A 17,293-nucleotide genomic window follows, 5' to 3' on the forward strand; every position below is an offset into this window, starting at 1 on the left:
ACTGTCTCAAGAGCTTTTTGTGGGTGAGGATGATGATAAGACACAGTTGTCTGTCAGTGAGGTAGTAGTAAGGGCAGTAAGTCCGAGGGAGGAGCGTACAGAGGATTCGGAGGAAGAGCAGTTGGACGATGAGGTGACTGACCCCGCCTGGTTTGCTAAGCCTACCTAGGACAGGGCTTCAGAGGGGGAGGCAAGTGCAGCAGCAGGACAGGTTGGAAGTGGCAGTGGGGTGGCCAGGGGGAGAGGCAGGGCCAGAGCAAAGAATCCCCCAACTGTTTCCCAAAGCACCACCTCGCGGCAAGCCTCCATGCAGAGGGCTAAGTGTTCAAAGGTGTGGATGTTTTTTAGTGAGAGCGCAGACAACCGACGAACAGTGGTGTGCAACCTGTGTCGCACTAAGATCAGCCGGGAAGCCACCACTACCAGCCTCACCACCACCAGCATGCGCAGGCATATGATGGCCAAGCACCCCACAAGGTGGGACGAAGGCCATTCACCGCCTCCGGGTCACACCACTGCCTCTTCCGCTATGCCCCAACCTGCCACACAGATCCAATCCCCCTCCCAGGACACAGGCACGAGCGCCTCCCGGCCTACACCCACACCCTCACCTCCACAGTCCTCCACTCCATCCAGCAATGTCTCTCAGCGCAGCGTTCAGCTGTCGCTAACACAAGCGTTGGAGCGAAAGCGCAAATACGCCGCCACCCGTGCACATTGCCAAATTAATCAGCCTGGAGATGCTGCCATACAGGCTTGTGGAAACGGAGGCTTTCAAAAACATGATGGTGGCGGCGGTCCCGCGCTACTCATCCCCCAGTCGCCACTATTTTTCCCGGTGTGCTGTCCCAGCCCTACACCAGCACGTCTCCCACAACATAAATCGTGCCCTGACCAACGCGGTTACTGGGAAGGTCCACTTAACCACGGACACGTGGACAAGTACTGGCGGGCAGGGCCACTATATCTCCCTGACGGCACATTGGGTGAATTTGGTGGAGGCTGGGACCGAGTCAGAGCCTGGGACCACTCACGTCCTACCCACACCCAGAATAGCAGGTCCTACCTCGTTGCTGGTATCTGCAGCGTTCTATGCCACCCCCTCCAGACCCTCCCCCTCCTCCTCCTCCGCCACCTCTCAATTAAGAAGTGTGAGCACATCGCCAGCAGTCGGTATCGTGCGGCGTGGCAGCACTGCTGTGGGCAAGCATCAGCAAGCCGTGCTGAAACTAATCAGCTTAGGTGACAAGAGGCACACCGCCCCCGAGCTGTTGCAGGGTCTGACAGAGCAGACCGACCTCTGGCTTTCGCTGCTGAGCCTCCATCCGGGAATGGTCGTGTGTGACAACGGCCGTAACCTGGTGGCAGCTCTGCAGCTCGGCTGTTACGGCACTCTGACCCCCCGAGCGCCCGGTGGGGTGCCCTGAACTTCCCGCACCCCACTGTGCCTGCCTACTTGCCTCGGCCCTGGCTAACCCCAGGCGGACAACTGGACGGTGGTCCCTGCGCTGGCTAGGGACCTGGCGACTGACAAGAAGAAACTAACTGATGGGGGGACAGAGTGCCGACAGAGAGGCAGATGGAAAAGACCAACCGGACTTACAAAGCAAAGCAAGGCTGGAGATGGAAGCTGAAAGGAGACTGACTAGCAACTAGTACTGACTGAAAATGGCTGACTAGATGCAAGCAGAACCAATAACTGGCAGTGAGCTCAGGTCACTGCCAGCCTTATAAACGAAAGACTCCGCCCAGGGGCAGAGAGTGGGAGGAGCTAGCTCCCCCATTACTGCACAAGAGAGGTGGAGGAGTGCGGGCGGTGCCCTACGGGCGGACACGCCCACGCTGCCGCACACCAGCCGCTCCACATCGCCGGGAGAGCCCCGACGTCAGGGCTCCAGGACGCCGGAGCCGACGCCGGGGCGGCACGTGCTGACCACGGGACCCTGCGCCGCCCTGCATGGTAACATCAGCAGCCTCACACACGTGCCATGCCTGGCCCACGTCTTCAATCTGGTGGTTCAGCAGTTTCTGAAAAACTACCCGCACTTGGCAGACCTGCTCGGCAAGGTGCGCCGCATCTGCGCACATTTCCGCAAGTCTACCTCGGACGCTGCCACCCTGAGGACCCTGCAACATCGGTTTCAGCTGCCAGAGCACCGGCTGCTGTGCAATGTGCCCACATGCTGGAATTCTATGCTGCACATGTTGGCCAGGCTGTACGAGCAGCGTAGAGCAATAGTGGAATACCAGCTGCAACATGGGCGGCGCAGTTGTAGTCAGCCTCTGCAATTCTTTACTGAGGAGTGTGCATGAATGGCAGATATCTGCCAGGTCCTCGGAAACTTTGAGGAGTCTACCCAGATGGTGAGCGGCGATGCGGCAATCATTAGCGTTACCATCCCGCCGCTTAGCCTGCTGAGAAGTTCGCTGCAAAGCATAAAGGCCGACGCTTTGTGGTTTGAACAGGAGACGGGGGATGACAGTATGTCGCTTGATAGCCAGACCACCCTCATGTCCATATCTCAGCGCATTTTGGAGGAGGGGGAGGAGGAGGAGGAGGAGGAGGAGGGGGAAGGGACAGCTCACCACACTGCAGAGGGTACCCATGCTGCTTGCCTCTCATCTGTTCATTGTGTATGGGCTGTAGAAAAGGAGGATCCTGAAAGTCATCTTCCTAGTGAGGACAGCGATGTGTTGCGTACTGGTACCCTGGCACACATGGCTTACTTCATGTTAGGCTGCCTTTCTCATGACCCTCGCGTTAGACACATTCTGACAAACACGGATTACTGGGTGTACACTCTTCTCGACCCACAGTATAAGGAGAACCTTTCCACTCTCATTCCCGAAAAGGAAAGGGGTATGAGAGTGATGCAATACCACAGGGCCCTGGTGGAAAAAGTGATGCTAATCTTCCCATCTGACAGCGCTAGTGGCAGAAGGCGCAGTTCCGAGGGGCCAAGTAGCAAGGGAGGCGCGGGGATCAGGCAGCATGTCCAGCACAGGCAGGGGAACACTCTCCAAGACCTTTGCCAGCTTTATGGCTCCCCAGCAAGACTGTGTCACCACTGCCCAGTCAAGGCTGAGTCGGAGGGAGCACTGTAAAAAGATGGTGAGAGAGTACATAGCCGATCGTACCACCGTCCTCCGTGATGCCTCTGCTCCATACAACTATTGGGTGTCAAAGCTGGACACGTGGCACAAACTTGCGCTGTACGCCCTGGAGGTGCTGGCCTGTCCTGCCGCTAGTGTCTTGACAGAGACGGTGTTTAACGCAGCTGGGAGAATCATCACGGATAAGCGTACCCGCCTGTCAACTGCCAGTGCCGACATGCTTAAACTTATAAAGATAAACAAAGGCTGGATTTCCCCAGACTTCTCTTCTCCACCGGCGGAACCTAATGATTCTTTTTGCTGCAACTGGAGAAAAAAGCATTCTCTATCACCGGAAAAAAAAGGGGGAATTAGCTTTGTCAATCACTCTCGGATATTATTACTCCTCCTCCTAAAACAGCATGTCATCATGCTGAACTGCCAGTTTTTCTGCGGCCCAAAAGGCTCTACTTATAATTCTTTTACAATTTTTCAAAGTTTCAAAAGTATTGATACTTTAACAGAAAACAATTTTTTCACAGGGCTGCCACCAGTCTCTGTTACAAATTAAGCAACAGCGAGCTGTATCTTTAAAAAGTGTTTATGGGTTTCACCTGCCCTCGCGGTTGAGCAATTTTTCAGGGGTACACTTGTACTCTTGGTACACCAATTTTTCTGGCCCTCGCCTATACTGTTATCTAACTAATTTTTCCGGCCTTCGCCTACACTCATGGTACACCAATGTTTCAGGGGTTCGCCTATACTCTTGCTACAGAAATGTTACAGGGGTCTGCCTACACTTCTGCTACAGAAATGTTACAGGGGTCTGCCTATACTTCTGCTACAGAAATGTTACAGGGGTCTGCCTATACCTTTGCTACAGAAATGTTACTGGGGTCCGCCTATACTTTTACTACAGGAATGTTACAGGGGTCTGCCTATACTTCTGCTACAGAAATGTTACAGGGGTCTGCCTATACTTCTGCTACAGAAATGTTACTGGGGTCTGCCTATACTTTTACTACAGGAATGTTACAGGGGTCTGCCTATACTTCTGCTACAGAAATGTTACAGGGGTCTGCCTATACTTCTGCTACAGAAATGTTACTGGGGTCTGCCTATACTTTTACTACAGGAATGTTACAGGGGTCTGCCTATACTTCTGCTACAGAAATGTTACAGGGGTCTGCCTATACTTCTGCTACAGAAATGTTACAGGGGTCTGCCTATACTTTTGCTACAGAAATGTTACTGGGGTCCGCCTATACTTTTACTACAGGAATGTTACAGAGGTCTGCCTATACTTCTGCTACAGAAATGTTACAGGGGTCTGCCTATACTTCTGCTACAGAAATGTCACAGGGGTCTGCCTATACTTTTGCTACAGAAATGTTACTCGGGTCCGCCTATACTTTTACTACAGGAATGATACAGGGGCCTGCCTATACTTTTGCTACAGAAATGTTACTGTCGTCCGCCTATACTTTTACTACAGGAATGTTACAGGGGTCTGCCTATACTTCTGCTACAGAAATGTTACTGGGGTCTGCCCATACCTTTGCTACAGGAATATTACAGGGGTCTGCCTATACTTCTGCTACAGAAATGTTATAGGGGTCTGCCTATACTTTTGCTACAGAAATGTTACTGGGGTCTGCCTATACCTTTGCTACAGAAATGTTACTGGGGTCTGCCTATACCTTTGCTACAGAAATGTTACTGGGGTCTGCCTATACCTTTGCTACAGGAATGTTACAAGGGTCTGCCTATACTGTGGGTGCACAAAGACTTCCCATTGCGGTGTTTTACCTATATGACACAAATACACTGACTGACTAGGGCAGAAATGTGGGTCGAGGCCAAGGTCCTTGGTGCGGTGAAACTCTCCCATGTTTGGGCACTCTGATTTCTTCCTGTGAAATACCATCTTTGTGCACTGACAACATAGGCGAGCCCAAGGAACGCAAAGACTTCCTTTTGCGGTGTTGAGCTATCTGACACCTACACAGAATGAATTGTGTGGGGACACATGGATTTCCCATTGCTATGTAACTCAGGGCACCTTGGGTAACACAGGGTGGAGGCTGGGATCGAGCCTGACCCTTGGCCTGCTCACATACTTCCCACACAGACTATTGAGGGTCCTACCTCGGTCATGGTTCATTGGCCTTGTTATGCCACCTCCTCCTCCTGCTTGGGGTCAGGGGATCAGCACTGGACAACATGTATTTTCTCTCGTGTTACCACAGCTATCTGAGACACTGGTTTGGGCCAAACAAAAGGAACGTTACTGCATTAATGAGACATTCACAGATGTACTAGCATCGGAGTCCGCTTTATGCCCACGATTACTGAGGGTGTGAGCTGAGGTTGAGGTCCTTGGCAGGGTGAAACTGTCTTGTTTGGGCGCTGTGATTTCTTTATGTGTAATACTTTCCTTGGGTTCCTTTGGCTTGCCTATGCTGTGGGTGCGCAAAGACTTCCCATAGCGGTGTTTTACCTGTCTGGCACAAATACACTGACTGACTTGGGTTGGGTGCAGAGTGCAGATGGCTTTCCCATTGCGTTGTTCAGCTATCTGACACCTACACAGAATGAATAGTGTGTGGACACATGGATTTCCCATTGCTATGTAACTCACGGCACCTTGGGTCACACAAGGTTGAGGCTGGGATCGAGCCTGACCTTGGGCCCGCTCACATACTTCCCACACAGACTATTGCGGGTCCTACCTCGGTCATAGTTTCTTGGCTTGTTATGCCACTTCCTCCTCCTGCTTGGGGTCAGGGGATCAGCACTGGGCAACATATATTTTCTCTCGTGTTACCACAGTTATCTGAGACACTGGTTTGGGCCAAACAAAAGGAGCATTGCTGCATTAATGAGATGTTCACAGCTGCACTAGCATCCGAGTCTGCTTTATGCCCACGATTACAGAGGGTGTGAGCCAAGGTTGAGGTCCTTAGCAGGGTGAAACTGCCTTGTTTGGGCGCTGTGATTTCTTTATGTGTAATACTTTCCTTGTGTTCCAGGGGTTCGTCTATGCTGTGGGTGCACAAAGACTTCCCATTGCGGTGTTTTACCTGTCTGGCACAAACACACTGACTGACTAGGGCAGAAATGGGGGCCAAGGCCCTTAGCAGGGTGAAACTCTGCCATGTTTGGGCACTCTGATTTCCTCATGTGTAATACCATGCTTGAGTTCCTTGGGCTTGCCTATGCTGTGAGTGCACAAAGACTTCCCATTGCGTTGTTTTACCTGTCTGGCACAAATACACTGACTGACTAGGGTAGAAATGTGGGCCGAGGTCCTTGGCGGGGTGAAACTCTGCCATGCTTGGGCGCTCTGATTTTTTCTTGTGTAATACCATCTTTGTGCACCGACAGCATAGGCAAGCCCAAGGAACTCAAAGACTTTCCATTGCGTTGTTGAGCTATCTAACACCTACACAGAATAAATTGTGTGGGGACACATAGATTTCCCATTGCTATGTAACTCGTGGCACCTTGGGTCACACAAGGTGGAGGCTGGGACCGAGTGTGACCCAGGGCCCGCTCACACGGAGGTGGCACGGGATTGGAATGATGATTGTACGTCAATTTATCATCCATGCTCAACAGCATTGTGGGCTATCACCCACAGTTTCAAAGAAGGTCGCTGCCTGCCCCTGCCAACCCTTTGCAGTGTGTGCCTCTGGTTCCTCCTAATCCAGTATGCGTTTATAAATAGACATGAGGGTGGTGTGGCTATGAAGCGAGAATGTTGCATGAGGGCAGCTGGACGCTGCGCAGGGAAACTTTTGTGTGCGCTGTGGACGCAGGATAGTTCGGGTGGGTTGGACAGCAATGCCAGCATGTAACCCAGGAGAAGAGGCAGCGGTGTCACCCACAGGCAGTGATTGTCCTTGGTTGCAGGTAGTGTGGTGCTTAGCTAAGGTGTGCCTTGCTAATGAGGGTTTGTCCGAAATAAATTGTTAGGGGGGTGATGCCGGACTCTTGCCCCCATTTTGGCTTAATATTGGGACCTGGGAGCCTCAGATGCAGCCATGCACGCTGCCCCTGCCCTTCCCTATCCGTTTCTGTGGTGTTTCCATGACTTTCTGATGTTTTCTGGTGTTTGACAAGTCATCAGCTATGCGGAGCATTGGTCCCATACAAAAATGCTCAAGTCGCCTATTGACTTCAATGGGGTTTGTTACTCGAAATGAGCTCTCAAGTATTACGAAAAGTTCGACTCGAGCAACGAGCACCCGAGCATTTTGGTGCTCGCTCATCTCTACTGCTCATACATATTGCATGAAATACCTACGCAATAAAGATTGCAGCATACTCCATCTTGGCGTGTATTACGTGCACATACATGCTAAAATAGTGCATGGTGATTGGCGACGCCCAGCAAGTAGGCAATGTATTTGAGTACTTGTTGCATGACTGTGTCATGCAGGTGGAACTCAGCAAATTACACTTGGGTGAAGCTGCCCTAAGTCAGATGTTTGATACCTGACTGACATCTGAGTCTGACACCTGACTGACACCGAAATGTAAGTGAGAAATTAGCTTCAACTTTCATTAATATTCTGTAACTTTGACATCTGAGGATGTCCTTATATGAAAGAAGTGCACAATGTGTGGAACTAAAACTTCAGTGACATGTGTTACCTCACACAAATAGTTAATATCAAACTGCAGGCTTAGCGTTGTCTCAAGATAGGGTCTATCTCTATGTATGACCACCCAAACTACACACAGAAATTAAAATAGAAAAGAAAAACTGAAAATGTTAACAATTTAATGCAGATTTTTAATTTATGTCTCAAGTAAATATAATTGCCACAGGTGCCTTAAGTGCATTTTAAAATATACATTTTCCTGCTCTGTATTCTAATGGGCATAACTTTTTATATATTGAATAACTTTTATTTATGTATTATGGGGGGATTGATTACAAAAAAAATTTATTCAACCATTGAGGTTTCTACTGGATACGTGATAAATGTTTGATTGCTGAGGGCCTACTGCTGAGTCTCCAACCAATGACTTCAATGGGAGTCCTGAACTTCCTTTTACTTCTCACTGCATGATTCTAGTGAGTATGAGTTTAAATGGAGCGGTAATCCAGCATTCGGCCTTATACTCCATTCACTATCTAGGGAGTGGTGGGTCCCCAGCAATCAGACATTTCTCATCTAGCCTGTGGATAGGTAGTAAATGTACATTGTGATAAAACACCTGTAAGTTTTCAAGAGATATTAATCCAGAATAGAATGACTAATTTAGAATCAGCTGCAAGGAATGTTTCTTGTAGGTCAGATTTTACTTTTTGGTGGCTCAAGCTTTTAAACCTGTCATCGCATGATTCTATCATTTCTATATAATATGTTGTATTCTTCTGACAGTCTAACTACTAATGACCACTTGTCTGTGAGTATGTATGTGTGTGTGTGATTCTTATGCTCCGCCCCCTGGTGATGTCATTGAAGGTCCTACAACATATATAAAACACCGAGTCTGACTCACAGAAGAACAACACAGTTGGGGCTCTTGAAAGGGGAGGACAAAAATAACAAAATGAGAATACAACTGAACCGCTATTATGTTAGACACAACTCAGCAGTACTGACAGAACACACTGACTTATCTCCACCACAGAGAGTCGGTAGACTGAAGGACCTGTGGTGATGTCACTGCTGTGGGAGGAGCCAAGCTGTGTTTGTCTTGTGTGGTAATCAAGCTGCTGTGTGTGTGATGTGTGGGGATCATAATGCATGTACCGTGCAGCAGAGCTGTGGGGCGCATTGCGCCACCAGAAACACTAGTACTATAATTTCCTACACAACTCAGCAGTCCTGACAGAACACACTGACCTACCTCCACCACAGAGATCCGATAAACTGAAGGACTTGTGGTGATGTCACTGCTGTGGGAGGAGCCAAGCTATGTTTATCTTATGTGGTAATCAAGCTACTATGAGTGTGATGTGCCACCAGAAACACCGGTACTATAATTTCCTCATAATTACTAGTCAATCACAAATCAGTTTGGTTTATCCGGGCTGCTACTGCCTCTTGTTTGGCAGTCTTATAGTTAAGTATGCATATTATGATGATTGAACTACACTACAAATTTGAGCAATGACAAAATGTGCTTATCTTGTTTTACAGAACATAGAAAATGGCTGTTAATGAAGATTACAACTCACTGGTCCGTGGTATCGGTAGTTTAGATTTCTCTATTGACAGCATACCTGGCAAACTTCTTCTGACTGGTGACGAGGCTTTTCCAGTTCTGGCAAGTCCCGGAAAACATGTCCTCATTGCTGCCTCTAAGTATGGGAAGGGTAGGATTGTGGTCCTGAGCCACGAGGAATTTCTAAACGCGCCACAATTTATGGATTTCCTAATAAATGCTGTATCTTGGCTGAAACCTTCCTCACAAGTTGTAATTGGTGTAAATGGCAATCTGGGTCATTTGGAACATACTCTTTCTGCTTCAGGTCAAAAGGTTGAAAAGATCTCTGGTCTGAAAAAAGATATAGGAGTGCTCTGCATGGATGGATATAGTGATAGTCAGGCACAGGAAATAGTCTCCTTCGTAAAGGAAGGTGGAGGTCTTCTCATTGGAGCTCAAGCCTGGTCCTGGGTGCAATGCCACAGACAAGACAATGTGCTGTCCCAATTTCCAGGGAACAAAATAACATCTCCTGCTGGGATATATTTCACTGGTCACCCTGCAGAAAGAGGGAATTATGAGGTGACTGAAAATATACCATGGTGTCCCATCTACAAAGAGTAAGTATTATTTCACTATTTATAATAATCTGTAGTGACATTGACTGGCACTACAGAATAGAAGTACTTTACCTGCAAGTTAAGAGCAACTGTTCTAACTACTAATTCACTTAACAAAGGGTAGTTATGCTGGACTTCATTTAATAATAAGAGGGAGTCAGGATAGGAACTAAAGAGTTATGGTTGTTTAGGCAGTTCCCCATCAGAAATTATGCAGCTGCTGAGCTGTGACAAGACCCCCCACCTCGGAGTGAGGAAAATTGAAGGAGTTTCTGGCTCATTTCGTGTTGCGCAGTTAGAAATTATAAGTCTTGGGAGATGGAAGTCAAGGGGAAGTATGGAGTGAGTAGGTAATGAGATCAGTCGCTGTGGAGAGAGATGGAGAGCGAGAAGCAGGGGAAAGGAATGGCTGCAGCTAGAATTTTATGAGTACCAGAGAAAACTTAAAGAATTGTGTTTCATGGTGGGCAATTTACTGTTAGTTTGAAGAAAGGAGTATTTTCTTGTCAGAAATCTCTATAGCTCTATATGCAATTTTTAGTGCTTAAAGGGGTTGTCTCGTGAAAGCAAGTGGGGTTATACACTTCTGTATGGCCATATTAATGCACTTTGTAATATACATCGTGCATTAAATATGAGCCATACAGAAGTTATACACTTACCTCCTCCGGTGCTGGCAGCGCAGACCAGCTCTCCGGCACGAGCACGCCTGAGCGGCCCCATTCAACAAAGCAGAAGACCGGACAGCGCAAGCGCGTCTAATGGAAGGAGAAGGCAGCTTTAGTCGGCGCCATGGAGACGGGGACGCCAGCACCGGAGGAGGTAAGTGTATAACTTCTGTATGCCTCATATTTAATGCACGATGTATATTACAAAGTGCATTAATATGGCCATACAGAAGTGTATAACCCCACTTGCTGCCGCGGGACAACCCCTTTAATATTAATGCAGATGACCACATGTCTGAAAAAAATGGTGTGCCTGTCATTTACCTACATATGTGTGTTATTTCACTACCAAGCGCTTTTAATCCAGGCACTGTATCACCTAATTGCATTAGTCATCCAGATCCTGTTGTATACCTTCAGCTGTGTGTGAGTTTACAAACAGTGTCCTGCACTTATTGCCACCGTGACACGGCTCTTCAGCTATATCTTAGAAACCGCTCATAAGGTGCTGGCCTCTTCCCGCTTGTCGCACGTTGCACATCTAGAAAGTAATGTAGGTCATTCAGTATTCTTTGCATGTCCTAATAAGTTTATCCAATAGAAATAATATTTTTAATTTTTTTTTTATTTCCTTATCTTTACACAGAGTGAACTTTTCAGCAGATTTCAAACAGCTAATGCAAGGTGTTAGCAATTTCGACATAAGTGGACCAAATCTTCCCTCAGAACTACTTCTACATGGACCTCTGACTTTCTCAATTGGTCTGACCAACACCAATCAGTGCTTTTTTGGGGGGGCATATTATGGCAGAGGGCGTGTTGTTGTGGGGACACATGAAGGCAATCTTTGCAAACCAGAGCTCAAAACCTTCTTGCTCAATGCCATCTCATGGCTGGACATGGGAAGACAAGGAAAAATTGGTGTTGTCCCAACACTGGCCAATTTTGCAAATGTCCTAAAGACTGAAGGCTTACAGACTGTGGTGTCTAATTTAGTTCCTGGGCTTAGTGTCTACTGCTGTATGTCTTATTCTGCTGATGAGGCAGAAAAAATCCAGCAGTTTGTGGCAGAAGGTGGGGGCCTCCTCATTGCCGGCCATGCCTGGTACTGGTCTTACTCTAATTCAGATGTTGTTTCCCAGTATCCAGGAAACAAGGTCCTCAATAAGCTTGGAATCAGCATTTTGGAGAGACAAGCTACACGGGGCATTTATCAGGTTTTGGATCCTCAGGCAGAAGCTACTACTTACCATTTTCCTAGAGCAGTCTGTCAACTCTTAGATTACTTGAAGACTAGAGCAGAATTGACCCCACCTCTGAGCAACTGGCAGTTTAAGCTAAATCAAGATGTCGCTAATTTCATGAAATTGCCAGCCAGTCCTCTTATTTCATCTCTACAGGAAGAACTGGTACAGTTGGTACATTGCTGTAGTATCCCCAATGTCAGCAAACAGTGTCCTGTGAAAAGCTGCACCAAAGACGCTTTCATGATATGTTTGGCCCAAGATGTTAGCTGCGTGGATAGACTACAAGACCTAGATTGTGATGGTGTTTCATGCGAGCCCCCTGTCACAGTGGAGATTGATGCAACAAACCCTGGTAGAGTATTTATATTATATTTTAGAAACAAAGCAAATTAAGATGTATGGAACAGATTTCAGCCACAGAAATTTTCTAAACATATAAGACACACATGAACTAAGGCCAATTTCATATGAGTTTAAATTCGGGCGCAATTTTGCAGTTGTAATACAGCTGTTGGTCTAATGAGCAGAACTAACAGATCATTATGACACTGTTAGCTTGGGTCACCAGACTCCACTGGGACTCAGACTGAGACTTGTAACCATAAGATGGAGGCATAAATGTGTCCATATTATATCCCTATTATATTGGCCTAAGGCTCCATGCACATGGCCAGTATGGTTGAACAAACGGGCCAGTATGGTGGCCACCATATAGCACAGTCAGCAATGTTTCTGGGGGAAAATAAATACAATTAGGGTAGTTTTACACATGCAAGTTTTTTCAGCAGTTTTTTGTTTGAGCCAAAGACTGCAATGTACTCATAAGGAATGAGAAATAAAAAGCATGGACTTGTATCTCTCCTTGCTGGTGCATCCACTTCTGGCTTTGACGCAAAAATCTGCGTCAAAAACTGCCACAAACTCCTGTATGTGAGACCACACTAAGGGCTCAGTCACATGGGCGCATCGGCGCCCGTGTTCCTGCAGGAGGAAGACGGCCGTACCTCAAGACGGATGTCTCTCTGCAGCGCAGGGAGAAAGAGCATGTGACCGGCTTCATTGCCGGTCATGTGTTCTTTCTTCAGCGCTGTAGAGATACGTCCATCTTGAGGTACGGCCGTCTTCTTCCTGCAGTAAGGGTTCAGTCACACGGGCGCATTGGCACCTGTGTATGGGTGCCGATGCGCCCATGTGACTGAGCCCTTAGGGTGCATTCATGTATAGCAGATTTGGTGCAAGTTTTCCATAGCGGAATATCTCCACCAAAATCCATGTTAAATCAACATCAAAACCTACCAGCAGGGCGGTTTGACAGGGGCGTATTTGAGCACCAAAGGCAGAGAATAGAACCAATTTTTTTCAAAAATTTGCAGCATGCTCTATTTTAGTATGTATTTGCGCACCAAAGGCACCATAGGAGTCTATGGCGGTGCAGAAATTTACAGCCGATACCCACGTAATTGCGCATTACACTGCCCAATTTCGCAGAAAAATCAAACGCATCTTGTACTATGTAGGTTGCATAGACTTTTAAACAATGGGAGAAACTCTGCGATCCTTCGTCTTCCCCAAAGTTATGTGAGGTGGTTTTGACATAAAAACGCCTCACATCTGCAGGGAATTCACATGTCGGTGAGTGCGATATCGGGCCGTGAAACATGGCCCAATATCATACTCACCTGTGTGAAATAAGCCTAAGGCCTTAGTCAGACAGACGTTTCTTCGCCCGATTTGCGCATGCGCATGCTCCCGGTGATTTTTTAAAACCATTGCTTTGCAATGGTATCGGACACATGAGCGCTTTTTATGCGCTCGTCCGATAAATTATAGAACAGAAATCGCAGATCGCACCTATCTGCGATCTGCGATTCCTGTTCTCTTCTCTATATGCGCTCAATGGGGCCGGCGGCAGCAGCGCTGACCCCATTGAGAATATATAGAAGACAAATCATTCTTCTCTGCCACAGCTGTAACAGCTGTGGCAAAGAAGAACGATGTTTGCCCATTGAAAGCAATGGGCTGCCGGCGTGCGCTGGATGAATTTTTGGGAAGGGCTTAAAAATATAAGCCCTTCCCTGCAATTCATCCAGAAATGTGTAAAAAAAATATATATATATATACTCACCTGGTCCCGGCAGCCGGAGTTCAGCGCGGCCGGCCTGCAGTGGGTGTGAAGGGGGTGTGAGTCAGACCTGCCCCCTGATTGGCTCAGCGCAGGGAAGGGCTTATATATTTAACCCCTTCCCGACAATTCATTCCGCGATCGCCGGCAGCCCATTGCTTTTAATGGAGCCAGCTGTATTGCCGGCTCCATTGAATTCAATGGGCTAACATCGTTCTGCCGGGACAAGGTGAGTATATATATATTTTTTTTAAACATTTCTGGATGAATTGCAGGGAAGGGCTTATATATTTAAGCCCTTCCCGACAATTCATCCCGCGCTCGCCAGCAGGCCATTGCTTTTAATGGAGCCGGCTGTATTGCCGGATCCATTGAATTCAATGGTCAGTGCTCGTTTAATCGAGACGAGTACCGCGTGGTGCTCGTCTCGCGTAACGAGCATCTCGAGCACCCTAATACTCGAACGAGCATCAAGCTCGGACGAGTATGCTCGCTCATCTCTAGTAACCATTCATTTTAATGGTTTCAGCTTGACTAGTGGGAATGTCGTGCGTTAATACTACACGTCAAAAAAAGATAGGATTTGCCTTATCTTTCTCATAGGGCAAGACCTATCCCCCCCCCCCCTTTTTTTTTTTTCAAACTTGAGCGCAATAATGTGGAGTTTGAACAGTAGAAATAAAAATTAACAGGGTTCATGTGCTAAAACACTCTGTAGCGGCGAGTGTATTAGCGCAAGCGCCCGTGTGCTTAAGGGCTCCTACCCACTAGCGTTTTTTTAACACTGCAATATCACTGCATTTTTTTATGCACATGTTAATGGGACTTTCTAATGTTAAAATCACATTGCACAAAAATCGCAAGTTTGTGCAAATGTCCCATTGACATTTGCATTTAAAAAAAACACAGTGATATCGCAGCGTTAAAAAAACGCTAGTGGGTAGGAGCCCTAAGCCTTCATAGTGCATATGACATGACCCAAAAAGACATATTATGACATGAGTGTTCTGTTCCCAGATTTTGATGCTTGGAGAAGTACTGGACTCTATTTGCCTCCTCGGAAAACAGCAACACTTGTGTTCCCAGCCTCAGCTGTGGGTAAAGGTCTCCAGGTAATCTCCAGGAATGTTATTAATGCTGTTACATAACAGCACATACTGTAAATCCTTACAATGTACCTCTGTTTTGTGTTATAAATGGTCACTTTTGAGAAGTAGTAAAGTCCTATATTTATTACAGGTCCAGGTTGGCTGTCACTCAGATGACCTTAGTACTGCAGAGAAGTTTTGCCGTGCCCCAGTGGTCATTCGCAAGAAGGATGTTGATGATGAGAAGGTTTCAATATCCTGTGTCTGGGGTGGACTGCTATATGTTATTGTCAAGGCTAAGAGTCAACTGGGCAATGTTCAGATTTCAGTGCAAGGAGCAGAGCTAGCTCCTATGTTTATAAAGGGTAAGTATAGGATGCCAAAATATTCTCTAAAATGTACCAAAGTTTACAGACACAATGAATGGCAGTACAGTGCGTCTTAGTTAGATTTTCTATAGTTTGTAGTCTGCGTTACCGTATTTCAGGAAAGGTAATGTCAATGAACTCCCATGAGTGGTGCGGTTGGCAAGTCACCACACAGTGGGTTCTTCATCTTACAAATAATATTTTTTTATTCCATCTAGCACTTTTGCATTGCCAACTCAATCAGGGGCATCGCTAGGGTCTTAAAAGATAAGGTGCATGGGCCCCAAGACATATGTTGCGCCCTTTCCCCCCCAAAAGGCATATATATACATGTACTTATCACATAACATTGCTGCTGTGCCGCTACACCAGAACCGAACATTACCACTACAGAGTAGTTAAATGTGCCTATCCTACTGTTGCTGAGCAAAACACACTATACAAGGGGCAATGATATCAATAATACAACTATACAAGGCCCAAATAATACTGCCACACCATGACCACTACCATTATCACTAAATACTGACTAAATAATCTTACCATAGTGTTACTGAGTAAAAACACACTGTACAAAGACCAATGTTATCAACTACACAGAGCCCAAATTATTTGTATATTTATTATTTTATATTATACAACTACACAGCACCCAAATATTACTGCCACACCAAGCTCACTTCAATAATACCACCATACTGTTACTGAATAAAATTCACAGTACAAAAAAACAATATTCACATCATACAGGGATCATATGGTGGTAGGTACCAGTTTTGTACAGGTGCTCTGCAGATCATATAACTAATTACAATACTTTTATCACTAGTGATCGCAGGTGATGTTCTCACTGGTGTTGTTGACTTTTCTGATCTTTCCCTTCTGACCGAGATTTCCATAATAACTTCTTCTAGCCTCGACTTTTACCTGCAAAGTTTGCAAAAAAGACTTTCTTGACTCCTCACTTTCCCAGTACCCTCCCTACTATTTACGAATCTACACAAACTCTATCCCACTACTACCCCTAATTCTGTCTTTTACTGAATCTGATATGTGAAACGGTGCCCCCAAATACCATACTTCAGTTATAATGTTGTTATACTTCTAGTTGCTCCCCAAAAATAGTGCCACACAGACAGCAGCCCCTGGAAACAATAGTGTCAGACAGGTAGTGCCCCATATTATGCCCCAGTTATGCTAACAGTGCATAACACAAAAGTTTCATTGTTGTACCTCAAACAGTAATAGTTTTCTCCACACCAAACAATGAAACCCACAGATGTTCTAAAAAAAGTTCTCAGAAATTCTTACTTTTTTTTCAAGGTAAGACTAGCAATTCATCTTGGGTGGAAAAAATACGGAATTATCAATCTCCTTGGGCTGAGCTCATTACAGAAAACGTTATTTTAACTGTCCCCTCCGATGTGATCCGCTCACTAGAAGATCCAGATGCTTTAATGTCCATGTGGGATAAGATGATGAAAGCAATAACTGATCTTGCTTCAATTCCCAAAAAATTTTCACGTCCAGAAAGATTTGTTACTGATGTGCAATTATCACTTGGTAAGTACAGTACAATCCGTCACAGTCTTCTCATAGACATTAGAGTGACATTTTGATTTTGCCAATAGTTTGCAATTTTGAACTAGATTTTAAAGAATAGTTTAATTGTGGTAATGCTATAAGGATAGAAGATTTATTTTTTATTATAGCAGTGTTATAGTAAGGATATATGTATTTTATTGTATATATCTTTTCATATGTTTCTCACATCAGTCTACGTAAACACCTGTAATTAGGACTCGAGTATGTACCTGTCTGGTCTCTGCACCTGACTTCTATAAGAAACAAAGGGAGGGACTGTTATAGTAAGAATATATATGTTCTATTGTATATATCCTTTCATATGTTTCTCACAT

General features: G+C 46.1%; 1 protein-coding gene across 1 annotated transcript in view; it reads left to right on the forward strand.

The window, feature by feature from the left end:
* LOC136612123 (TRPM8 channel-associated factor homolog) overlaps positions 1–17,293 on the forward strand; it is a 96,621-nt gene that overhangs the window by 18,636 nt on the left and 60,692 nt on the right. The window contains exons 2-6 of the mRNA XM_066592244.1: positions 9,255–9,881; positions 11,196–12,148; positions 14,936–15,030; positions 15,158–15,371; positions 16,698–16,937. Coding sequence (XP_066448341.1) covers positions 9,265–9,881; positions 11,196–12,148; positions 14,936–15,030; positions 15,158–15,371; positions 16,698–16,937 — 2,119 coding nt within the window. The 5' untranslated portion in view covers positions 9,255–9,264. The remainder of the gene's footprint in view (positions 1–9,254; positions 9,882–11,195; positions 12,149–14,935; positions 15,031–15,157; positions 15,372–16,697; positions 16,938–17,293) is intronic.

This window comes from Eleutherodactylus coqui, chromosome 2 (genome assembly GCF_035609145.1).
Source record: "Eleutherodactylus coqui strain aEleCoq1 chromosome 2, aEleCoq1.hap1, whole genome shotgun sequence".
Taxonomy (NCBI): Eukaryota; Metazoa; Chordata; class Amphibia; order Anura; family Eleutherodactylidae; genus Eleutherodactylus; species Eleutherodactylus coqui.